The 25,225-nt window shown below is 48.7% G+C and overlaps 1 protein-coding gene across 1 annotated transcript; it reads right to left on the bottom strand.

Annotated features, from left to right (window-relative positions):
- Positions 1 to 1,645: 1,645 nt before the first annotated feature.
- ITPKC (inositol-trisphosphate 3-kinase C) lies at positions 1,646 to 21,208 on the bottom strand. Its single transcript, XM_084860942.1, has 7 exons — positions 19,933 to 21,208; positions 14,899 to 14,998; positions 12,829 to 13,042; positions 9,575 to 9,779; positions 6,916 to 7,017; positions 6,265 to 6,336; positions 1,646 to 3,735 (listed from the first exon to the last, which is right to left on the bottom strand). Exons 1-7 carry the CDS (start codon positions 21,064 to 21,066, stop codon positions 3,532 to 3,534), a joined length of 2,031 nt encoding a protein of 676 aa, XP_084717068.1. The 5' UTR covers positions 21,067 to 21,208; the 3' UTR covers positions 1,646 to 3,531.
- Between the last annotated feature and the right edge of the window lie 4,017 nt (positions 21,209 to 25,225).

Below are 25,225 nucleotides of genomic sequence, written 5' to 3'. Positions count from 1 at the left end.
ACTTCTCTTTTTTCTGGACCCTTCAGGCTCAACCAAATGCCCTGGGTACCATAAATGTCATTGTTATTGTTATCATGTTAATTGTTGACTGTTAACTATCTTGCACCACCTAAGTGCCTTATCATTTTACTTTTTATCCAATTCCAGAAATTTCCCTGGTTTGCTTTCTCCCGCCTCTCTAATCTATCATCAGTGGGTTTCATGTACGTAACCCACCTATATCCCCTCCTTTGACTGCAATGTATAAAAATAGATGAAAACTATTCTCTGGAGCATTATCCCAATCCATTGAAATTCTGCTTCCCAGCAGTTGTGTACAGGTTGGCTCAAATAAACTCACAAAAATTCTCTACAGGTTTGAATGTTTTAACATTAAAACAAGACCGGGAAAATGAGGCATATATGCCATTCTGAACTAAGGATAATTATGGGGCTTCAGAGGGAGGAAGGTCATTACAGGATGATAAGAGCAAATGTTCAGCAATTAGAAGTTTACCTGCCCTATAGATAGGTCAGAAAAGGTTATCTCAGTCTTTATGAGCTAGCCCTCAAATTCAAATTCTTCTAGGTAGTTAAGGGTGGGTGGGGCAGAGGTTTCATTGAGCATGTGGTGTCTTGGTTGCCCTAGCTCAAAACAACCCACATACCACAGAGGCACGTCTTGGGGTGACTTGGTCTGAACCCCTACACCATCTTGGCTCATTATCACTTCCTCAAGGAAGGTTCCCTCAGCCAAGACTAAGCCCCTTCCCCACCTCTGTTCTCCTTTAAAAACAAAGAAGAAATGTTTCTAAGAACAGTTAAATGTGCCAACCCCTTTTCCTGTGTTAACTCATTAAATGCTCCTGTAAGTCCTGTAAGGAAGGTACTAGGTCCTCCCCATTTTACAGATGGAGAGACTAAGGCTTGGAGGAGTACAGTCACAGGCTTAAGGTCACATAGCTTGGCAAATGGCAGGGTCAGGATTCAAATCGGGCAGATAGTACCTACACAGATATGTCCTCCTATATAATAAAGAGGTAATATGAAAATTGACCCTCATGTCGCACGATGCCTGCGCCCACAGTGGAGGCGGGGTTCCCATAACAACTGATCAGCAGGGACTTGAGGCTGCATGGCTCTGAGGTGGGGGACCTCAGGCCACACCCCCTGCCCTGGTGCCAGGTCGGGGGTCCTCAGGCCAAGCCCCCCGCCCCTTGGCAGGGCTTGATGGGGGACCTCAAGGTGCACCCCCCACCCTGGTGCTGGGGTAGAGGGGGGGTGGGGGACCTGAGGCCTCACCGTTGGCCTTGGCTGGAGGACCTGAGGCTGTGCCCCCTGCCCAGTGGGGCTTGACAGGGATGGGGCCAGCCAAGTCTGGATCTCACCCAATGGGGGTAGGGCCAACTGGGTCTGGATCTCGTGCAATTTTGAGGCGCACGCAAGTGGGCGGGGACTTGACTCTGGGTCCTATGGTGTGCCCCAGACTCTGACAGGAGGGAGATTTTCATATGCATTTTACTAATTTTCTTTAATCTCTGACACTTCTATTATAGAAAAAGGGCAAATAGCAATATTAAAACATTTCCTCTAATTCCCTTTTAATGTGCACGAATTTCAGGCACAGGGGCACTAGTATCTAGATAAGTAGATACATAGTTTTATTTATTTTTTTTTTTAAATATATTTTATTGATTTTGTACAGAGAGGAAGGGAGAGAGATAGAGAGAAACATCAATGAGAGAGAGTCATCGATCAGCTGCCTCTTGCACACCCCCTACTGGGGATATGCCTGCAACCAAGGTACATGCCCTTGACCGGAATCGAACCCAGGACCTTTCAGTCCCCAAGCCGACGCTCTATCCATTGAGCCAAACCGGTTTTGGCTAGATACATAGTTTTAGAGAGAGATTAGTTTAATGAATACCTGTTGCCTCCCCTCAGAAAGGGGAAGAACAGATCAGTGTTGATGGCTGCCGTGTCTTCAGTACAAAGGGGCTTTAGAGAGACTATATGGTATAAGTATAGTGCTTTTTGTTTTTGTAGTTTAGTGTTTCTAACCAGAAGAGGGGAATCCTCAATCCCAGCCCTAATCCCTCCACCTGCACTTCCCCTTCGCAGCCCTGACAGCAGTGACTGGCCCTCTGGTGAACTGTCCTGGGAGGGTGGGCACTGTCTTGGTCACCACAGTTATCCTGCCTTATCCAGCAGTGAGGCCCAAGAGGAGCAGCTCAGTGAACACTCTAAGCCTTCATCTGTACCCCAAACCCATCACTGTCCTGAGCTTTGAGCCCATACTCGCCAGGTTAAAAAAAAAAAATCCACAAAGTTGGCTTTGAATGTTCTGTTTATTAGGGGTCGTCGTGGGGGGAAGGCAGTGAAGCGAAGTTGCCTCCTGTTCCCCAGCACTGCCCCATCTAACAACTACCTGTCTCTCTTATATAAATAAGTATAAAGGTCCATAGAAAAGGAACAGGCCCCCTGAGCCCTGGAAGATACATTAGAGTTTTGACCCAGAAAGAGAGCTGCCTGTCCTCCCAGCCCAGCCCTGAGGGCCAGGAGGCCAGTTACAAGTACAGGAGGAGAGGGAAGAGGGGCTTTGGTTTGGACCAGGTTGTGAGCCTGGCGTCACAGCGAGCAGCCCCACCACTCTCAGCCTCTGACTCAGCAGGGCACTTCTCACGCAGGGGCCGTGGGGTGCAGGCCACCAAAGGAAGGCAGCTCTGGTTCCCGAGCCCTTCCCTGCCCCTGCACCTCAGTCAGCAGGGAGGAAGGGGACCTAACAGGGTAAGGGGAGGAAGTCCCAAAGCTGAGGTGGTGCCAGAGGAATGAGGTGGTGCTGGTCAGTGCTGGCACAGGATGTGGCCGTGGTTTTGGTCTGCAGCCGGTCAGCAAAGCTCTCCCAGGAGCAGGAAGGATCCCATGAGGCCATGGGAGGACAGGACAGGGTGAATGGGCTCTGCTCAGCAGCATCAGCTCTCAGGCCGGTCCCATGGTGTCATACCCTTCTCAGCACCTGAAGGGCCCCCAGAAGAAGAGGTGGGACCATCATGCTCCCAGGCAGACAGGCAGCTCCTCATTGGCTCACAAATGAGGTCTGGTCCTGGGGCACCACAGATGAAGCGGATTGGTCCCTGGCATCAGAGCCAGCCTGTAGCCGGAGGGGGCTGACAAGGAGTAGTGATCAGTCATTCCTGCCGTGACAGGCATGTGTCAGGCCAGTAGCCACAGCATCTGAATGGTGTTCTTTCAGGATGTATGGGTTAGCTGTGGCCTCCAGCAGCCCCTCTGGAACCTTCCTGGCTGGTCAGAGGACCCTGTCTGGTTCTGACCCACAGTGGGCCCCAGCCATGTCATGTCCCCTCTCCAGTCCTTACAACCCCTGGATCATGAAAGGGCTGGGTGTTACTTGGTCTACAGGGCCCTTCAGATCTTCCACACTGGGCTTGAGTGGTGTGCCTCCGTGGCTGAACTCAGGCCCCTGCACCCCTCAGGCCTCCTCCAGCCAGCTGGATACCATCCAATAAAGAATCCTCGCAGAAGGCAAGCAGGTCAGCTCTGGGCCAGCCCCTGAAGAAGGCGAATCATGTTGTCCAGGCCCCAGAGGTAGCCGTCCTCACGATTACCCTCGGCCCAGGGCAGCCGGTGGCTGAGTGTCTGATGGTCAGGCAGAGCCACTGTCTTGCCAAAGTCGATCATCCAAACCTTGGCCAGGCCAGTGTGGTCATGCACAAAGAGAAGAGAGCTGCCCACCACCTGCAGGGAGGCAGACAGGAGGTTAGGGGCAAAGCACTGGCCAGTGTCTCCTCCCCAAGGGGCATCTGAGCAGGGTGGCTGACCTCATGTACTGTGGAACCAGGTTGCCTGAGTTCAAATCCTGGCTCTGTTATGCCTTGGGCAGGTGGCTTAACCTCTCTGACTCTGCCTCCCAATATACAAAGTGGGAATAATGGAATAATAGTACCATTTACCTGTAAGGTTGCTGTGCACATTACATGTATGAATTATTCATATAAAACACTTAGAACACTTGCAAAATAGCAAATGCACAACACATGTTAACTGGTATTGTTCTTCAAACTGAGCATCAACTCGAATGCCTGCAAGATCCTGAATGGATCAGAAGAGCCGGTGGGGACTAAGAAAGTAGTGCATGCTTTCCACTTGCGAATTGCTGCTGATAACCCCAGACAAGTGGCTTCCTTTCTCCAAACCTCGGTTTCCTCATCTATAGAATGGGGGGAAGGGGGGATGATACACAGCACTACTTCCTGGGATCACTGGCAGCATTCTTTGATCTACACACTTACCACATGCCTGTGAGGTTGGGATGCAGCCCTCAGAGATGCTGGTTTTGTTTTTCTAATGAGAAATAGCAGTTTCCTTGCCTTCATCTAAGTCCACATTTGCACACCCTTCCCTGTTCCTAACCAACTGCAAACTGCACTCCCCGGAGCCAGGGAACCTAGATGATGGGGCAGGCAAGTGGGCGCCTCTGAGGAGAAGCAGATGCCGCCTGCTCTAAACGGCTGTTGGCATGTGGCGAGTGGCCTGGTGTTGCCACATCTCCCAATGTGCCAAGGGAAACTGGAAACCCTGATTTTGGTGGGAAGGCCCACGTTTTAAATGTTGGCAACTCATCTTTTACCTTTATTTTTTATTTTTTATTTTTTTAAAATATATTTTATTGATTTTTTTACAGAGAGGGAGAGGGATAGAGGGTTAGAAACATCAATGAGAGAGAAACATTGATCAGCTGCCTCCTGCACACCTCCCACTGGGGATGTTCCCGCAACCAAGGTACATGCCCTTGACCAGAATGGAACCTGGGACCTTTCAGTCTGCAGGCAGACACTCTATCCACTGAGCCAAACCAGTTTTGGCCAGCAACTTGTCTTTTAAAATGTAAAGTCATGCCCTAGCTGGCTCAGTGAATAGAGAATTGGCCTGCGGACTGAAAGGCACAGGGTTTGATTCCGGTCAAGGGCACATGCCTGGGTTGCCAGCTAGATACCCAGTAAGGGGCATGCAGGAGGCAGCCAATCAGTGATTCTCTCTCATCATTGATGTTTATCTCTCTCCCTTTCTCTTCCTCTCTGAAATCAATAAAAAAATATTTTTTTTTAAAAGTTAAGTCACCAAGCAGGTAAAACCAAGCACCAGGACAGATGAGATGAGCTCCCCAGGCCTCCTCTTTGAGACTTGTGTGTAAAGCCCAAAGGCCGTGACAATGACAATGAGGGTGACGTTTGACAAAAGACATGGCAGTAACAGCTGGCACATACTGAAGGTTTACTATGGGCTGCACTGTCCCTGTATTAATCCCTTAACCTTCAGGTTGCCTAGGAGGCAGGCGCTCCGTTATTCCATCCTGCAGATCAGTAGATAGGCCTGCAGAACTGGGGTCCAAACCCAGGCCAGCCTGACTCCCAGATCAGGGCTCTCCCAGAAGTTAGTGATAGCCAGGAGAAGGTGGAGGGCTTGGGCCTGGGGAGGGAAGAGCTTGGACAGAGGAGGGGAGGAGAGGATGCACAGGATGTTGTCACCACTTCCCAGACTTTCTGAGACAGCCCCAAAGAGAGGAAGGAGCCCTTTCAAAGAGACAGGCTGCTGCGGGAGGGAGGGAGAGAGCCACTGAACAAGGAATTCAGGTAACAACAATCCTATATAATAAGAGGAATATGCTAATTATCCATTACGCCCTGAGGTATACAGACCAGATCAGCGATCAGCAGGAGGGTGGGGATCAGCAGGAGGGTGGGGCGGAGAGCTACACGAGGGGGCAGGGCAGCTTCCACAGTGAGAACAGCCCAGACTAGCCTGCTGGAGTGAGGTAGAGGGGATCTACAGGAGGGCGGGGCAGCTGGCAGAGATTCATGTGCAGGGCTTCTAGTTGTAAATTATGATTATAAAGTAATTGTAAGAGGTAGGGGTTAAATGTGCTTTTATGCTCCAAATGGTGTTCAACAGTTGCTAGTCTCACACCTGTAAGGAAGCAGCCTGTAAGGAAGATATGGTTCCTCCCTATCTTAGGAGGCAACTGAGGCCTGAGAGGTCACAGAGCAGAGCCAGCCTCATCCCAGGCCACCTGGCTGAGACCATGCTCCCTGAAATCCCCTGTGCTGCCTACTCTGAAAAGGCAAACCCCAAAACATAGGTCTCCTTTTAAACTGCTTTAGCCTTAATTCTGCCAGTGATTTTTCCTCAGGGCAACCTGGACCCCAACCCACCTCCACCTCACACATACACAGGACCCTCTGCTCCCCTGGGGGCCGGGGCTCACACCTCATGGGTCTTGAAGAAGGGGGAGTTCTCCAGAGCTTCTCGGAGTTCTTCTAGGCGTGCCACGTACTTTCTCTGTTTGAGGAGGAGAGTTTCTTGGTTAGCACAGGGACTTTGTGGGTCCTTACCCATCTTGAGATCTGGCCTCATCCCATACCCGACCAGGATGGAAAAAGGGGAGCCATGGGGAAAACGGGAGGTGAGGTTGGAAACATAGGGGTGGCACAGACAAGGGTAAGGTTAGTAGAATACATGAATACCCATAACTCCCAGCAGCTCCTCCCATAAAGAGGTGGAGTCTGTTACCCTCTACTCTAGGCTTGGTCATAACTTGCTTTGGCCAACAGAACATGGCAGAAATGAGGGTGTCTTAGCCATCAAGAGGCTTTGCATTTCCGTTTGTTCTCTTGGCCACGGGTTTCCACTGTGAGAACAGCCCAGACTAGCCTGACAAGGGGAGGAGTCATCACCCGAGGCTACCAGACACAGGGGCAGGCAATCCTAGAAATCCAGCTCCGGCCAGCCACCCACTGACCCAGATGGTGAGCAGCACCACCCAGTACCAGCCAACCTCAGCCCTAAGCAAAACACAGGGGCAACAGTGACGGTGGTGGCCCTGAACTGCTAAGTCGGGGGCACGGGTGTCCCACTCACCAGGATTCCAAGGTTCCCATCCACAAAGTCCTCCAACACCTTTGTCACTTGCTCTAGCTTCTGTGTCTTCTTGAAGTTGGTGTTGCAGGTCCCATCAGCTTTCTGCAGGACAAAGATTGAAGGTCCAGTGTCATAGCTTTCCTTCCCATGCCCGACACCAACCAGCCCCAGGCACTTCCTGGGGCCACCTGCCTGCCTCCACATTCACCTGCTGTTCACAGAAGCCAGCCCACCTGCCCAGCTCAGATTAACCCAGCCCCAAGTCACGCTCCTGAGCAGCTAGTCCTCCCAAGTCTAACCTGCACCCCCTGGTTGAGCCAGTCTAGCCAGATGTGTTCTGGAGGGGGTAAATCTGGCTTTGAATTGTGACTCTGCTACTTCCTAGCTGGGTGGCTTTAAACAAGTCACTTTATCTGTCTCAACCTTAGTTTCTTCATCTAGGAAACAGGAATTGTGCTAAAGCTGTTTAGAATAGAGGAGACTGGGTATGTAGGATGCATGGCACAGTGCTTGGCACATAGTAAGCAAGCACTCAATAAATGAGACTAATGTTATTTTTAATCTCTGAGAGGACCACTTGAGTTGTACTGTCATACTGTGCCAGGTACCAGGTGGGCATTGCTAACATGGTGGTAACAGGACAGACACAGTCAGATGAGGGGGACAGATATTGAATAAGAACATCACAAAGGGAGATAAGAATAATGAAGGAGCCGAGGCCAGTTTGGCTCAGTGGTGGAGCGTTGGTCTGCGGACTGAAAGGTCCCGGGTTCGATTCCGGTTAAGGGCATGTACGTTGGTTGCAGGCACATCCCCGGTGGAGGATGTGCAGGAGGCAGCTGGTCAATGTTTCTCTCTCATCGACGTTTCTGGCTCTCTATCTCTCTCCCTTCCTCTCTGTAAAAAATCAATAAAATATATATATTTTTAAAAAGAATAATGAAGGAGTAAGGGAATTATGAGGAGGTGTGGATGAAGTGGAAAGACAGAAAAATGACTGGAAGCCAACTGAGGGAACAGTAGAGGGAAGAACAGTCCTGCCAGAGGGAACAGAAGGTGCAGAGGCCAGGACCCTTTCAAGGAAATGAAGCTTCACTGTAGCCTGAAGGTAAACAAGGAGGAAGAGAGGGATGAGGAATGAGGCTAGATGGTGGAGGGCCCTCTAGGTCAGGGAACATCTCTTGAGGGCTCTAGGGAGCCACTGAAGAGTTTCAAATAGGAAAATGACACACCCGGATAGACTTCTATCCGGGGAGGCTATGGGGAAAGAGGCACTCTCAAAAATTGCTGGTGGAATGCACAATAATACACTTATGGAATGGGTTCGGCAACCTCTAGCAACATTCCCAATGCATTTCATCATTGACTCAGTTGTCCTGCTTCTGGGAATCTAGTCTACAGCTAAATCTCATGCTTGCAAAATGCCTTACTGGTTGTTCTAAGTGATCCATTGAGGTGTTGTTTGTAATGACAAAAAATGGAAGCAACCCGGGTGGCCATCTATAGGAGTCTATGGCACATCCACAAAAAGCTATTACAGTTCAAGAAAAAAAAAAAAAAAAAAAAGCCAAGACCGGTTTGGCTCAGTGGATAGAGGGTCAGCCTGCGGACTGAAGGGTCCCATGTTCGATCCCAGTCAAGGGCATGTACATTGGTTGCAGGCACGTCCCCATTAGGGGGCGTGCAGGAGGCAGCTGATCGATAACTCTCTCTCATCAATGTTTCTAACTATCTCTCTCCCTTCCTCTCTGTAAAAAATCAATAAAATATATATATTTTTTAAAAAATTAAAAAAAAAAAAAAAGGAAGAGGAAGAGGAAACTCTCTATGAGATGATATGCCATCTTTTGTGTCAAGAAGGTATGAATTGCCGAGACCGGTTTGGCTCAATGGATAGAGAGTCGGCTTGGGGACTGAAGGGACCCGGGTTCCATTCCAGTCAAGGGCATGTACCTTGGTTGCGGGCATATCCCCAGTAGGGGGTGTGCAAGAGGCAGCTGATCGATGACTCTCATCGATGTTTCTGGCTTTCTATCTCTCTCCCTTCCTCTCTGTACAAAATCAATAAAATATATTTAAAAAAAAAAAAAAAGGGTGGAATTTTTAGGATATACAATTGCATTTGTGTGCATTTGCAGGAAGAGAAATAAGAAACTTATAAAGTGATTCCCTGAGAGTAGGTGTGGGGTGAGGTGGAGAGAGGGACAGAATGGGAAGGACAGCCACAGGGTCAGCAGAGTGATTTCCTCTGCACACCCTTTATAACATAATTTTGACTTTTGAATGGTGTGACTACTTATTTAAAAAATTAGATTTAATTTACAAAAAGGAAAAAAAAGGAAGAAAGGAAAGAGAAAAATCTCCCTAAGGGGGAAAAAGGATCGCTCCAGCTGATGTGTTGGATGATGATCAGAGGAGGCTGAGCAGAAGACAGGGCCAGACTAGGACAGGGCCATGGGAGGAAAGAAGGCGACTCAAGATGCTCAGGCAGAGGGATGATGGATGTGGGGGTGAGAGGAGCAGGACCTCTCCTAGCCCCATCTTTTCATCTTCTGCAGTCTCCTACTCTCTTTCCTGTTTTTCCTGACACCCGTGCTCCCTGAGTAGCCCTGCCTAGATACAGTCCTCAAGCGACAGGCTAGCAGCCCCTGGACCTCACCTTGATGCCCTCAATGCGGAAGCCCAGGGTGGAGGTTGAGCTCACAGTCTCCCTCCACTGCATGTAGCGAGGCTTGGTGACGGCACCCTGGGCATGCTCCTCAGAGGTGGGGGCCCTGGGGTCCACAGCCACCATCTTCTCATACATGTCCTTGCGGGGCCGGGGCCGTTCCCGAGCCTTCACCAGCTCCTCCTCCAGGTAGGTCCTGGGACACAGAGGATGTGACACCGTGGGCATTTCTGAAACACAAAGCGCTCCCCGGCCCAGTGTGGCTCAGTTGGTTGGGCATTCTACCGTGCACCAAAGGTGCTGGTTTGATTCTTGGTCAGGACACATGCCCGGGTTGTGGGCTGGATCTCCAGCAGGAGGCAGCCATCATCAATGTTTCGATCATCAATGTTTCTTTCTCTCTCCCTCTCCCTTCCTCTTTATAAAATCAATAAAAATATATTAGAAAAACAACAACAAAAATTAAATAAATAAATAAATAAATAAATAAATGAAAAACAACAACACAAACCTACCAACCATAATGAAAAAAGTTGACAAACTGGACTAAATTAAAAGTATTCTCTTTATCAAAAGACAGTACTAAGAGAGTGAAATGGGAGGTTGGAGAATGTGTGCGTAGGTATGTAAAAGACTTATATCCAGAGCATATAAAAAATTACAAAAAAAGAAAAGAAAAAGAAAAAGGCTGACTTGGCACTAACTTAAAAAATGCCCATCCTGCCCTGACTGGTGTTGCTCAGTGGTGGAACATCAGCCCACACACCAAATGGTCTCGGGTTCGATTCCTAGTCAAGGGCATGTACCTAGGTTGCAGGTTCAATTATCCCAGGTCCCGGTCAGGGCACTGCGGGAGGCAACCAATCAATGTTTCTTTTTCTTTTCTTTTTTCTTAATAAATTTTTATTGTTCATATTATTACAAATGTTCCTTCCCCCCCTCTCCCATTGCTTTCCTCCACCAGGTTCCCACCCCACCCTCTGCCCTTTCCCCACCCCCCATTGTCCTCATCCATAGGTGCACAGTTTATGTTCAGTCTCTTCCCACACCCCCCTCTCCCCTTTTCCCCAAGAATCGTCAGTTCACTCCCCTTCCATACCTCTGATTCTATTATATTCAACGGTTAATATTGTTCAGATTTTTTAAATTTGGTTTTTAGATTCACTTGTTGATAGTTACGTATTTGCTGTTCATAATTTTTATCTTTATTTACTTTCTCTTCTGAAAGAAACCCCTTCAGCAATTCATATAACTCCTTTAGCTTTTTTTTTATCAGTAAAGCCCTTTATCTGGCCTTCTATTCTGAGTGATAGCTTTGCTGGGTAGATTATCTTTGGCTATAGGTTCTTACTATTCATCACCTTGAATATTTCTTGCCATTCCTGACTGGCCTGCATGGTTTCTGTTGAGAAATCAGCTGACAATCCTATAGGTGCTCCTTTATAGGTAACTACCTGCTTTGTTCTTGCTGCTTTTAATATTCTCTCTTTGTCTTTTGCTCTTGGAATTTTAATTATGATTTGTCTTGGTGTGGTCCTCTTTGGATTCCTTTTGTTTGGAGTTCTGTGTGCTTCATGGACTTGTAAGTCTAATTCTTTCACCAGGTGGGGAAGTTTTCTGTTACTATTTCTTTCAGTATGTTTTCGATATCTTGCTCTCTCTCATCTTCTGGGACCCCCATAATTCTGATGTTGGTTCGCTTGAAGTTGTCCCAGAGGTTTCTTACATTATCTTCAATTTTCTGGATTCTCTTGCCTTCTTGCTTCTTCAGAGGAGTGTCTTCTGGCTCTTTATGTTCCCAATCTTTGACTTGATTCTTGCGATCTTCCATTCTGTTTTTAGGACTCTGTAGAATATTTTTTATTTCAGACAATGTATTCTTTATTTCTTGTTGATCCCTTATCATTTCTTGTTGATTCCTTATTAATTCTAGTTGATTCCTTTTCATATCCTCATAGGTCTTATCGACCTTTTCTCAACAATTCTTGAAAAACCTTATAAGCGTAGATTTGAACTCTATATCCAGTTGCTTTTTGTCCTCCATTTCTTTCGTTTGTGATCTATTTCGTTGTCTCAGCATTTTCGCAGCTTTCCTGATGGGGCGGGGTTTCAGGGTGGAGCCTACAGCCTTGGCTTCTGTCAGCTCCGCCCTATGCGGTTCCTGAGTCTCAGTAATCCCCAGGGTCCTTCAGTACTTGTTGCAAGCACCTCTGAGAGAAAGGTGCCCTCGATTTTCGCCTGCTACCAAACAGTCTAGGCTCTCCCCCAATGAGCCTGGAACTGGGGTTCAGTTCAGTTGGAAGTGGAGTTGGAGGTGGCGTTCAGAGCAGTCCGGAACTTTTGTCTCCTTCCTGCCAGGGCAGTCCCACGGCACAGCCAACCGTCCCTTCTCTGCCCGCAATGTGCGAGCCTCCGGGACCTCCTTTCGCCACTTCCCCAGGGTTCCGCCTTACAGCCCAGCTCCCTATGGATGAGCCTGGGTCCCTGGGGTCTGGCCTAGAACTGGTGTTCAGAGCAGTCGGAACTGGGGCCCAGCAGAGTCGGAGCTTTTATCTCCTTCCCGCTAGGGAACGCCAGCCAGGCACTCAGCCTCCCTCCTCTCCGGCTCCGTCCTCTCCGCAGGTGCGGCATGTCTCCATACCTTAGGCTTTTACAGCTCCTCCGCTCTTCTTTCTGGTTTTCTCCTTGCTTCTTGTTGTGGAATTTCCAGTCAATCAACTTTCCTGTAGTTCTGGGTAATGTCCATTTTATATTTTAGTTGTATTTTATTGAAATTGTTGTGTGCGGCTGCGGCTAGGTGTTTACCTGTGCAGCCATCTTGGATTCTCCACCAATGTTTGTTTGTTTCTTTCTTTCTTTCTTTCCTTCCTTCCTTCCTTCCTTCCTTCCTTCCTTCCTTCCTTCCTTCCTTTCTCCTCCTCCTCCTTCCCCTCCTCCTCCTCCTCCTCCTCCTCCTCCTCCTCCTCCTCCTTTTCCTTTTCTTCTTCTCCTCCTTCTCCTTCTCCTTTTCTTCTTCTCCTTCTCCTTCTCCTTCTCCTTCTCCTTCTCCTTCTTCTTCTTCTTCTTCTTCTCTCCCTCTCTCTCTCTCTCTCTCTCTCTCTCTCTCTCTCTCTCTCCCTCCCTCCCTCCCTCCCTCCCTCCCTCCCTCCCTCTCTTTCTGCATTCCACTCTCTCTAAAAATCAATGGGGTGAAAATGCCCACTCCTGACCCTCCACCCCTGCCTCAGGGCTGTCCCTGAACCCACCTGCTGCCCATCTTGCAATCCATGATGGAGGGGCCCTCGAAGTCCGCCAAGAGATCTTCCATCTGGTTGAAGGCCTGATCATCTCTTTGCACCACACCATAGTATGTTGGCACAAAAGGCCGCAGGGGGTCGTTCATCAGCTGCTCCAGGCTGCGCTGCTCACACTGACAGAAACGCTTTAGAATCCGGCCATCCTCTCCTGCCTGGAAGTTCCCTGTGAGCAGAACAATCAATGAGAGTCAGAAACTGTATCAGCAAGAGAATCCCCGTATCCTTATATATATCAGACCCTGGACACTGTCATTTTGCCTGGCAGGTCTACAGCACTTTCTCGCCTTCCCTGCAATTCTCAAAATCATGGCCAGGGGTTGCAAAGGAAGAGATATTTCTGCTCTTTGTTTAGACAAAGTCCTCTTCACAGCAGATTGTGTCATCCTTTGTTTTATATGTTCACAATAAGCTGTGGGAATTTTTGTGAGCTCTGAGTCCAGAACCTAACTCTCCAGAGCAGATATGCATTTGCTTCTGGGGCCTATTTAAGTTAATTTATAAATCTGACATTTCTTGGACCATGCAGGCCCTTGGTATAGATTAGAATTACAATTCTTACTGAGGCAGGTTATATTTTCCAAAGATGGTACAATAGTTCCTGTCCCGCATACTCTTCTAGAATGTTGCCAATACTTAGCAAGAAGTGAAATCTCATTCTTCTCCCCTTGAATCTTGGAGGCTATGGCAGAAGCAACACTGTGTGACCTCATAGTCTAGGTCAAGTAAGGAGATGCAACTTCCACTTTGTTGGGACTCCTGACTGAAAAGCCTGTCTTTGCCGTCCTGAGCTGTCACATTAAAAAAGTTACTTCTCAAGGCCACCGTACTGTGAGGAAGCCCAAGCAGCTACATGAAGAAGCCACAACCAGGCTTTTCAGCCAGGAGTCCCAAATGAGACCCAGCCAATAGTCAATATCAATTGCCAGGCATGTGAGTGAATAGCCCTCCAAAAGTTTCCAGCTTGCAGCCTTCAAGTTGTCCTAACTGAGTTCCCAGATACCATAGAGTAGCAACAAGCCATCCCTGCCAGGCCCTGTCTGAATTCCCAACCCCAAACCTATGAGGGGAATAATATGGTACTTCTATTTCACTAATTTTTTTAACTACCACTAAGTTTTGAGTTTTGTGGGTTTTTTGAATTATGTTAAACTCAGTAATAGTAACTAGAACACATACTGATAGCAAGCCTGTGTTTACAGTTTGAGGGGGCCTTGCCTTTTCTCTGACTCGGATCTAAGGATGAATAAGGCAGATGAGTTCTCTTACTGTCTCTCTTTGCTGCTGGGTAAGGTTTGTTTAATCAAGCTCACTGCCCAATTTTGTAAATAAAGTCTTATTGAGACACAGGCACACATGTTTATGTATTATCTATGGCTACTTTCATGCAGCCACCATAAAGTTGAGTAGTTTACTTATTATCTAGACCTTTACAAAAAAATCTATATGTTAGGCATATGCTAGGCATTGTGCCAGAGATATTGTGCTAGGCCCTGGGAAGAAACTATTACAGCTGGTGTTTATTGAGGGCCTACTAAGCTCTGGACATGGGGCAAGGACAGGGAATGATAATTTCCATACACGAGGGGCCTGTGTCTCAGTCTCAATATACATTTTTATTTTAACCCTTCAGTTAACTCTGCAAGGGAGAGCAATTATCTCCATGTTACAGTTGAGCAAACTGGGCCCAGTGAGGGAAAGTCACTTGCCCAGGGTCACTCACAAATAAAAAGAAGAACTAGGATTTAAGTCTAGGCCCTCTGTCCCCAGGGTCAAGGACACACAGACACACACACACCATTGGGATAACAGGGAGCAGCCCTCAACTCTGATGTATAAATCGCCCAGCCCAGGCCTAAGCACTTCCAATAACAACCCCATGAGGAGGGGCTGTCACAAAGCCCATTTCACAGACCGGGAAACTAAACCACAGGGAGTAGCTCTGTAGCTTTCTGTCCCCAGTTCGGCGGCGTCTCTGCCCAGCCTTGTCTGCCCCCTGCCCTCCACTGCCTCTGCTCTCACCAGCATGTCCGGACAGCTGGACCCAAGGGTAGTGTTTTCGGAAGGAGACGACGAAGGGCGAATACTTCAGAACTGTCTTCAGCTTCTTCCAGGATTTGTTCTGTGAGGGGCAGAGCAGGGTGGGGTCAAGACTGAGGCCGAGAAGGGAAGGGAATGCAGATATTGCCATGAAAGGGAATGAAGGTGGACCTGGGACCTTTCCAAGGTCAAGGGGCTTCCTGAGATCAATGCCCCCAAGATGGTTGGGGTGAGCCAAGCCCACTTACTCCAATAATCACAATATCCCTCAAAGGCCTCCACAAAGGTGGGGAAGAGTCTCTGTCCATTTCTTCCTGTCATCACTTCCTTTGCATCTGTGTCTCTCTGTCCTCCAAAGAGTAAAGATAGGCCTGTTTTTGTTGCAGTACCAAGCAACCCGCAAGCCTCCCCCAACATACATACACATACCAAAAACTCGGAAGCCTCATTTCTGTCCAACAACCAAGTGAGACCTTACAGGGAAAATGACAGAGGCAGGGGCTGATGAATGGAGGCCACCTCACAGAGAGAAGAAACTGAGACAGATGATAAAGTGACGACAGAGACAGAGAGACATGGACAGAGACGGAGATGCAGCTGTCATGAGCTCTCACCCAATAGCTTCAGCCCTTCCCCTCACAGGCACATCCCTGCGCTCTTTTTTTTTTTTTTTAATTGACTTCAGAGAGGAAGGAAGAGGGAGAGAGAGAGAGAGAAACATCAATGATGAGAGAGAATCATTGATCAGCTGCCTTACACACCCCACAATGGGGATCGAGCCCGCACCCGAGCATGTGCCTTGACTGAGAATCAACCTATGACCTCCTGGTTCATAGGTAGATTGAGCCATGCTGGACGTGTCCCTGCATTTTATTTTTTTATTTTTTATTTTTTGTCCCTCCCTCTTAAACATGGAGTTACTGACTTGCTGTGGCAAATGAAATATGAACAGAAGTGTCACTTTTGGGTGGGAACCTTAAAGCCACTGTGTTTTTCTATGTTCTTTTCCCTATTGTAGAAAGAGCGGAAAGAGAAATGGAGGCTTCCTCAGCTCCCTCACCCACCACTGACCATGGTCAACATGAAGGATGAACAAAGATAACCTTTGCTTCTCCAAATCACTAAGTTTTGGGTTGTTTATTACTACAGCAAATCCTGACCTATTCTGAATAACACAGATAGACACTGAGTTACTAGGAAACACAGAAAGGGAGACAGATACGAAGTAATGGCAGGGAAAGAAACAGACAGAAGCAGAGAACAGATAGAGAGTATAATAATAGAAAATCAGAGACGCAAACAGTTCTGCTCTTTATGTGAGAGTGACCCTGGGCAAGTTACTTTCCCTCACCGGGCCCAGTGTCCTCATCTGTAACATGGAGATAGTTGTATCATGTTGCCTCAGCTAAGCGCTTCTTGAGACTGTGTGTCTGATTCACTTGTGCACACACACAAATGCATTCTCTGCTCCAAGCACACAGCAGACCCTTAGCTCCAGTGGGAGAATGGAACATCTCCAGAGAGGCTGTGCGCTCATCCCTCCTATCCCCCACCATCCCAGGATCAAGGGCATGCTCTCTCCCAACCCCTCAGAGCCCAGCTCCCAGCAGACATCTAATTGAGGTGGGAAGGTCAAGCAGTCAGGGTGCTGGACTGCAGGATTCAGGAAGACCTTTTCCCTAGCCCCTACCCCCTCCAGCTCACAGGAGAGGAGAGGAGGTGATTAATAAAGGTTCCTGTTTACTAAGCACCTGGAACATTCCAGGCATAATGACAAAGACTCAGTGTGCCATAACCTACTTAATCCTAAACATACAACCCCAGGAGAATTCTTGACTCAGCTACAGAGGAAGAAACAAAGGCTCAGAGGGATGTAGTCACTCGCCTAAAACACAGTTCTTTCTACCTCTGGTCTGACGCCCCTCTGACCTAGGCTTGGGGTGAGCCAAGCCCACTTACTCCAGTAATTACAAGATCCCCCAAAGGCCTGTCTGCAACCCTGCTAACAAGCTCTGAGGGCAGGGACTGAGTTGTCATGATTATGACTGTGCCCCAGCCTATGGCCTGGTACACAACAGGTGCTCCAAAAATGTTGCTGGGATCGAAGGAGGTTGGTTGCACCCATTTATTTTTATTTTTTAAATCATAAGCAGATTTCATATCTTCTCTTTTTTCTTAGATCTGATGGCTAGGTTAGCTTTCTCAGATGATTTCATGATGGTCTCAGCTCACATGCCCCCTCCTTCAGGAAGCCCTCTCTGATACCCCAGGTCTGACCAGTCACCTCCTCTGCATTCCCACAACCCTCTGGGCTTCCTCTATCCCAGCCTGACCACTCTGAGCTGTCACAGCCTGGGGGTGGGGTCTGTCCCCTTCCTGGCCCTGAGAGCTCCATGAGGTGTGTCTTGATCTCTGCTGTGTCCCCAGCAAAGGGCCTGACACATTGTAGAGGTGCAGGGACTGTTTGTTGTCTGTGTAGGAGGACGGAATGGATGTGAGAAAGGAGGAGGGAGAAAAAGAAGAAAGTAGGTGAAGCTTTAAGGTCAGATGGGATTTCAAAATGAAGAGAGAAGGAAGCAAGGGTATTCTGCGCAGCAGGAACAGCTTGAGCAATGAGTGGAGGCAGGATGGCGGCAGGGTGTTCGAGGAACAGTGTGTACTTCGCTTTGTTACAGCAGGGGTGGGGGGAGAAGGGAAGCTGAACATGGGAAGGAGCCTGGAGACAGGAAGCTCTGAACACAGTACTGGACTCCTGATTGCTATCAGCAAGGCCCTGGGGAGCCTTCAGAGGCGCTGGAGCAGGCAAAGTTCAAAAGTTGATCAGTGGTGGGCTATGGAGGAAGATTCTGGAAGAATGAGAAAAAGCTGGAGGCAGGAGACCTGGAGGAAAGTAAATTAGGGAGGATCCACACACAGAAAGGGTTAAAATGACTGTTTTAGCCTTGGCAAACATGGCTCAGTGGTAAGAGCATTGGCCTGGGCACCGGAGGGTCTCAGGTTCCATTCCTGGTCAAGGGCATGTACCTGGGTTGCAGGTTCCATCCCCACCCCTGGCCAAGGCATGTACAGGAGGCAACCAATCCATGTGTCAATGTCATATTGATGTTTCTCTCCTCTCACTCTCTCCCCTTCTACTCTAAAAATCAGTGGAAAAATACCCTCACTCCTTGGGTGAGGATTAAATAAATAAATAAACAAACAAACATAACTGAGTTTTAAACTCAGCCAGAATTGAGTTAAAATCCTCAGGTCTTGCCCTAGCTGGTTTGACTCAATGGATACAGCATCAACCTGCGCACTGAAGGGTCCTAGGTTCGATTCTGACCAAGTGCACATGCCTGGGCTGCAGGCTCGATCTCTCTCCCTCTCCCTTCCTCTCTAAAAGGGAGGAAGATAAAATAAAATATATATATATTTTAAAAATCCTCAGGTCTGGCTCCAACCAGACTTGGCCAACCTAAGCAAGTGACTTCACCACTGTAGGCCTCAGTTTCCTGATCTGTAAAATGGAAATAATAATAATCCCAATCTTACAGTGCTGTTATAGGAATTCAGAGTTAACATACAGTCCAGCCAACGTGGCTCAGTGGTTGAGCATCAACCTATGAACCAGGAGGTCACAGTTAAATTCATGGTCAGGGCTCAATCCCCTGTAGTGGGCATGCAGGAGGCAGCCAATCAATGATTCTCTCTCATTAATGCTCCAATCTCTCCCTCTTCTCTCTTCCTCTCTGAAATCCATATATATATTTTAAAGAGTTAATACATATAAAGCACTTAGAAAAGTGCTATATTTAGTAAGGATCTGAATCTCAGCTCTGTATCTTCCAAGGTGTGTGACTTTGGACAAGTGTCTTTGACCTCTTGTCTGTGCCTCAACTTCACCTCTAAAATGAGACAAGAATAGCACTTACCTCCTAAGGCTGCTGTATGAGAATTAAATGAGTTAATACGAGCAAGAAGCTTCCTATAGGGCTGGGCATGAATGGTTTTTTCTTCACCCACTTCCAGCTCAGGTGTTCTGAGATGCCAGAGGTGAGAGTAGGCAGAGGGAACAGCAATGGCAGACAGCCCATGGGTCAACTCTTTTGCTCTGGCATAGGCAGGCTGAGGCAGGTCTGTCTTTCACACCTGTGGCCACATGTGTGAGCATGTACTTCAGGGAGGCATGTGGGGTGAGGGGGGCTCGGGTGGACTCCAGCCATGGGCCCCAAACAATGGGACTACCAAGTGGGCGGGCCCATGGGAGGCTCTCACACCTGACTCTGCTGACTCTCTCCTGAACCTGCCCTGCCAGCCCTCCTGATTCATCAGCAGAGAGCCGCACCCACGCTGGGGGGGAGGGGGGCGGCTGTAAACAAGAATCTGCCAAGGGCCCCCTGGGGATCTGGGGACAATGGAGAGACTGAAGGGTCCCTGGCTAGGTTGGGTGTGTGTGTGTGTCCCTGAGCATTTTGGGTTTACACAGCCCTTTGAGAATCTAATAAAATCTGGGTGGGGGCTCACACCCTACAAAAGTGAATGAGCTAAGGGTGGTAAAGTTTCAGGACGCCTTAAGACAGCCACAGGCCCCAGACTAAGAAATGTGGGGTAGCCCACATTTGTCCCCCTATACTATTGCTGTTCAGATTTTGGGGTCACACTTCACAGTTCAGAGGGTCCAACAGAAGTCATGGACCCTTGCTGAAAAAAAATGTGCACACACACACACACACCAGCTCACACCATCATATGATTCCTGGGCATAAAGTCCAGTGGCTATCCATCTGAGACTTCAGGACTGGAGGCAGTGGATGAGGGGGAGAGGGGAGACAGTGGGTGAGGGGTGGGAGGATTAGGAGGAGGGTCCCAGCAGAGGGTTAGTAGTAACCCGGCTGTCAGAGGGAGAAGGTAAATGGATGGAAGAAGTACCTGGAGATGAAATTGCTGATAGGTGCTAGAGAACTTCTCAAAGCAAAGGCAGGGGAATAGGGGTTTGGAGGGATGTGGCTTAAGGGCAAGATGGGTCCCACTCACCCCAGACCTGTCCTCAGGGTCGCTGGCACCTCCACCCCCGGCCACCACGTCATCCTCAGACTCGTCGAAAGAGGAGGCGGAGGAGAAGCCTCCACTGCCCACTTCAGCCCGGGAGAGGAGTCCCACTGGCTGAGCCTCAGGCTCAGGGGTTTCAGGAGTGATGATGAGGCGGGGCACAGGGGTCAGGGAGTTATACCCCAGGTGAGAGTACAGGTGAGTCCCCAAATGTCCAGGTTCTGGTTCCGCTAACAGGCCATCCTGGTTGGGCTCCCCCAAAGAGTAGTGTGTCCCGGGCTGTGTCTGGGGTCCTTGAGTATCTTGTGTCTGTGCCCCATCAGTGCCAGGCTGTGTCCGGAAGCCATCAGTAGCTTGTGGTGTTGGGAAACCATCAGTGCCAACCCGTCTCCAGGTTGTTTCAGTGTCCTGTTGTATCTGGGAGTCACCAGTGTGAGACGATGTCCAGGGGCCTTCGGGATCCTGTTGTGTCCCGGAGCCATCGAGGTACAGTTCCTGCCAGGCCCCCTCCAGCTGAGTCTGAAGGCTAGCGCTCTTCTGGCGGGTCCAGGGGTGGTCCGTCCAGGGCTTGGACCTCTCTGGCTGGGTCTGTGACCCATGGATCTCTGACTCTGTCCAGGCCACATCAACGCTTGGATGTGTCCAGAGCCTGGCCCTCTGTGGCCGAGCCTGCAGGCCAGGCCTGCGTGGGTCCGAACAAAATCCATCTGTGCCAGTCTCCTCCGTGCAGGGGCCGGAGGTGTCCGGCTCTGACCAGTGGCTGCTCCTCTCTGGATGTGTCCGCAGGCTGGACCGGTCTGGCTCCGTCTTCTGACTGGGCCGCTCTTTCTCCGCTCCGAGCCCGGCTGCTTCAGGCTCGGTCGGTCTGTCTGTGCCCGATTCAGGCCCCAGGCTGGCCTTCTCGCATTCAGAGTGGAGGCAGGACCCCGTGGCCCCGGCCCGGGGCCCGCCCCCCTCCGGCCGCCCCGCCGGGCCCCCGGCGCCGGGCCCCGGGCGCTGCTGCCCAGGCTGCCGCCGCCGCCCCCCTCGCGGCGCCTCCAGCCCCATGCGGGCCCCCGCTGCCGGCAGCGCCCCGGGCTCTGCCTCGTTCACACCCCCGCGGCACGGGCAGCGTCTCATGCCCGCTCCCTCAGCTCGGACTTCGGCCCGACACTTCCCCTCCTGGCCCTTTAAATCCCAAGAGGGGTGTGGCGGGGGATCCCCGACTCGCGGTTCCGGCCCGCGGATCTCCAGTCCACACAGTGGTTAACCGATACTCCACCTCCGGGGAAGCCCGAGGCCCCGCCCACAGGACGTGGCGTAGGGGGCGTAGGGCGGGGCCTCGTCTGTCCCCGTCCCCTCCCGCGGAGGGATGGAGTCCCAGCGCCGCAAGCTGATCCTGGTGAGGTGTAGGCCCCCTGGGGTCCTGCTTGAGGGGCAGTGGGGCCCCTCCCTAGAACCCCGCGACTAATCTAACCTCCCTACACTCTGAGTGACCAATCAAGCCTCTTATAACTTTCGGGGACAAGTCCAGCAGCGTTCCAAAGACTTGGGGATCCCAGGGATGTGTGAGTTTGAGACCCACCTCTGCCAATTCCCAGCTGTGTTACCTTGAACGAGTGGCTTCCGCCCCACCCGGGCTCATTTTGTCACCTGTTAAATGAGGGTACATAATATTACTTGATTGTTTCGAAAAAATGTGTTCAATACCACAAAAGCCAAGCACTTTACCAGCAGGGAAATTGAAGCCCAGAGTAGTGAATTTGTCTAAGGTCAAAGGGAGGTTAGATGAGGGACAAAGCAAGGGAGGGCCTTAACTCTGAAGCTAGGATACCTAGCCAAATCCTGGCTCCAACAGACTTGTATCCGCTGAACCTCAGTTTCCTCATCTGTAAAAAGGGGATAGCAATGATAATTTCCTCACCGGGTTATGGGAATTTTTTTTGGGGGGGGTGAGGGGTATGGGAATTTTTATTTATTTACAGCAACATAGACATTTGTGTACTTGCTTTGTGCCATGGACTGTACTTACCACTTTATACCCCGTACCTTTTGAGGTAGGAATTACCACCATCCACGGTCAGGGAAGCAGAGGCACAGAAAGCCAAAATCCAAGATCACATATCTAAATTGTGTAGATCTGAACCTAGGCCAACCTATCCAAAGTCTGAGCTTTTGTTCCCTACTGGGTGATATAACTTGCTTTTGAGGTTGGGGTGTTGGAGGAGGAGCTGGAAGTAAGAGTATTTTCTCTAAATTAGATCATAACCCTCTGTTCAGAACACTCCATGTTTCCCATCCCACTCAGGGTAAAAGCCACAGTCCTCCTCATGGCTCATATATTCTACGTGATCTGGCTCTAGTTATCTCTCAAACCAAATCTCCTCTCTTTTCCTTATTCTGCCCATTGGCCTCCGAGGATCCACTGGTTGATCCTTCTGCCTGGAACACCCTTCCCTCAGGAATAGTTCCCTCCCTAACCTTCTTCCAGTCTTTAATTCAATGTCACCTCCTCAGCAAGGCCTTTCTGAACATCCTATTTAATCTCACATTCTTCCTTCCTCTCCTTGACCCCCGTCCCAGGTTTATTTTTCTCTTTAACACGTGTCACCTTATTAAACATACAGGCATACCACAGAGATATTGTGGGTTTGATTCCAGCCCACCACAATGAAGTGAATACAGCAATAAAGTAAGTCAAGGAATTTTTTGGTTTCCCAATGCATGTAAAAGTTATGTTTACACTATATTGTAGTCTACCCTGTTTCCCCGAAAATAAGGCAGTGTCTTATATTAATTTTTGCTCCCAGAGATGCGCTAGGTCTTATTTTCAGTGGATGTCCTTTCCATGAAGAAGAATACGGTACACATTTATTGTTAAATGAAAATCAAGGAAATTTATTACCTGTATATGGTAGTACAGTAGTTGTCAACACAAACCAGACAAACTGTGAATCCTACAGTATCAAGAATTTACTCATTTATTCAATGACAATCATGTCATCATCTTCTGGAACATCATCATAACAATCCAATTCCTGAATTTCTTGGTGAATTTCTTGTGACTCCATTTCTTTCAGAATCAGTGGACCAAATCTCTCATGTTTAGCCTAGGGGGCGGGGGGGACTTATTTTCGGGGGGATGCCTTATATTTCACTCAGAAGAAAACCTGTAAGTAAGTCTTATTTTCGGAGGATGTCTTATTTTCGGGGAAACACTGTATTAAGTGTATGATAGCATTATGCCTAAAAAAAAAAATGTACATGCCCTAATTTAAAAAATACTTTATTGTCCTTGTTGCAGAAGACCAAAGAAATACCAAGCACACTTCCTAGAGAAAGGGAGGGACCCCGTTTATTGACACTAGTGGACTCAAGGAATAATTTCCAAATCTGAGTGAAGAAACATGCAGAGGGCTTCACTTTTTATAACCTTCTGGGATCTTTGCTTGCAGATATGGTTCTGCCTCCCTTCATGGGCTTACAGGAAGGTCCCCAGGTATTGGGGGTCCCTAGGTCATATCCGATGATCTGTCCTGGGGCCAGGGATAAAGACCCTCCCCCACCCCCAGGGCAGTTTTTATGGCCTGAAACGCCTTGCAAGGCATGAATGGTATAGTTCAGTTGATTGGGTCAGTGTTTTTCAACCTTTTTTGGGCAAAGGCACACTTGTTTCATGAAAAAAATCATGAGGCACACCACCATTAGAAAATGTTAAAAAATTTAACTCTGTGCCTATATTGACTATATATAAAGTAATTCTCTTGAATAGGAATCAAATAAACACAAAGAAAGTATTTTATAATTACTTTATTATGAAATATTAAGTAAACAAAATAGTGAAAAATTATAAAATTCTTGTCTTGTCTGCACCTACGGCACACCAGGCAACATCTCGCGGCACACTAGTGTGCCGCGGAACAGCGGTTGAAAAACGCTGGATTGGGTGACATTCTGTGCATTGAGAGATTGTTGGTCTGATTTCCTGGTCAGAGTGCATGCCTGGGGTCTTAGGCTCGATCCCCAATAGGGGGTATGCAGGGGACAACCAATTGATCTTTCTCTCTCCATCTTCCTTCCTCTTTCTATAAAATCAATAAAAAATATAAAAAAGAAAAGGAAAAATGCAATATGAACAATAAAGCAAAGCACAATAAAAACAAGGTATGTCTGTACTCATTTATTTTGTTTACTAGAGGTCCCGTTCAGGGGATTCATGCACTGGTGTGTGTGTGTGGGGGGGGGGGTGTTCTACCGGGATCCACCCACTGTGGGAGCACTGTTCATCTTAGTCAGCTGAGCCATGGGAGTGCACTGACCACCAGGTGGCAGCAACTGCGTTGAGCATCTGCCCCCGTTGGTCAATGCGCATCATAGCAACTGGTCGACCGGTCATTCGGGGCTTTTATTATACAGATAGGATTGTGCCCTCACCAGAAGCCAGGACCAAGAGAGCAAAGATTTTTGCTTGTTTTGTTCCTTGCTATGTCCCCAGTGCCTAGAAAAGTACATGATAGGTGCTTAATAGAAATTTGAAAAGAATTTCTCCATAAGAAAATTTCTCCGGTGTATAGATTCTTATTCTGTACCAGGCCATCTGTTCTCTCTCTCTCTCTCTCTCTCTCTCTCTCTCTCTCTCTCTCTCTTTTTTTTTTTTTTTTTTTTTAAATCAATCTTTATTGTTCATATTATTACAAAGGTTCCTCATTTCTTCCTCCCTCCACCAGGTTCCCACCCCACCCTCTGCCCCCTCCCCATCCCCCATTGTCCTCATCCATAGGTGCACAGTTTATGTTCAGTCTCTTCCTCCCTCCCTTTCCCCGATAGTAAATCCCTTTTCAGATAGTAAATCTGTTACTTAGCATTTTCTCATATCAATAATACCTCCACATGCCCAATGATACACTTCACACAAAAGACATTTTCAAATAGGTCAACCAGCCTCATCCAGGCCCCACCCAAGGCACTCACAGATCAACACCCCAGCGCTATACTAACTCAACACATCCAGATCTAAGCCTTCATCACTTGATTCAGCAGACCCTCAAGTTCCCGCAAAAGTTTCCAGCCATGTCTGAGAGGCAGCCGTGGGCAGGTACAGGCGAGGAGCAAGCTGTTTCGGGCCTGGCTGCTCCGGGCCTGGCCTCTGTTGCTCTGGTTCGTTCCACAATCTCTCTCTCTCTCTTAAATATGTTAGAAAGAAAGGAGGGAGAAAGGGAGAGAGAGAGAAATATGGATAAGCTGCCTCCTGCCCACCCCTTATGGGGATTGAGACCAAAACCTGAGCATGTACCCTGAC

This window comes from Pipistrellus hanaki (genome assembly GCF_964339955.1).
Source record: "Pipistrellus hanaki genome assembly, chromosome: 15".
NCBI classification, from domain to species: domain Eukaryota; kingdom Metazoa; phylum Chordata; class Mammalia; order Chiroptera; family Vespertilionidae; genus Pipistrellus; species Pipistrellus hanaki.
The sequence above is the reverse complement of the archived record's forward strand: the minus strand, read 5'-3'. Positions and strand labels throughout refer to the sequence as shown.

Bases quoted from the DNA above. Each gene is read 5' to 3' on its own strand.
- ITPKC (XM_084860942.1), bottom strand. From the start codon at position 21,066: ATGAGACGCTGCCCGTGCCGCGGGGGTGTGAACGAGGCAGAGCCCGGG. The intron at 14,999-19,932 runs GTGAGTGGGACC...TGCCCCTCACAG, and splicing joins ACCCTGAGGACAGGTCTGGG to AACAAATCCTGGAAGAAGCT. The intron at 9,780-12,828 runs GTGGGTTCAGGG...TCTGTGTCCCAG, and splicing joins GATTGCAAGATGGGCAGCAG to GACCTACCTGGAGGAGGAGC.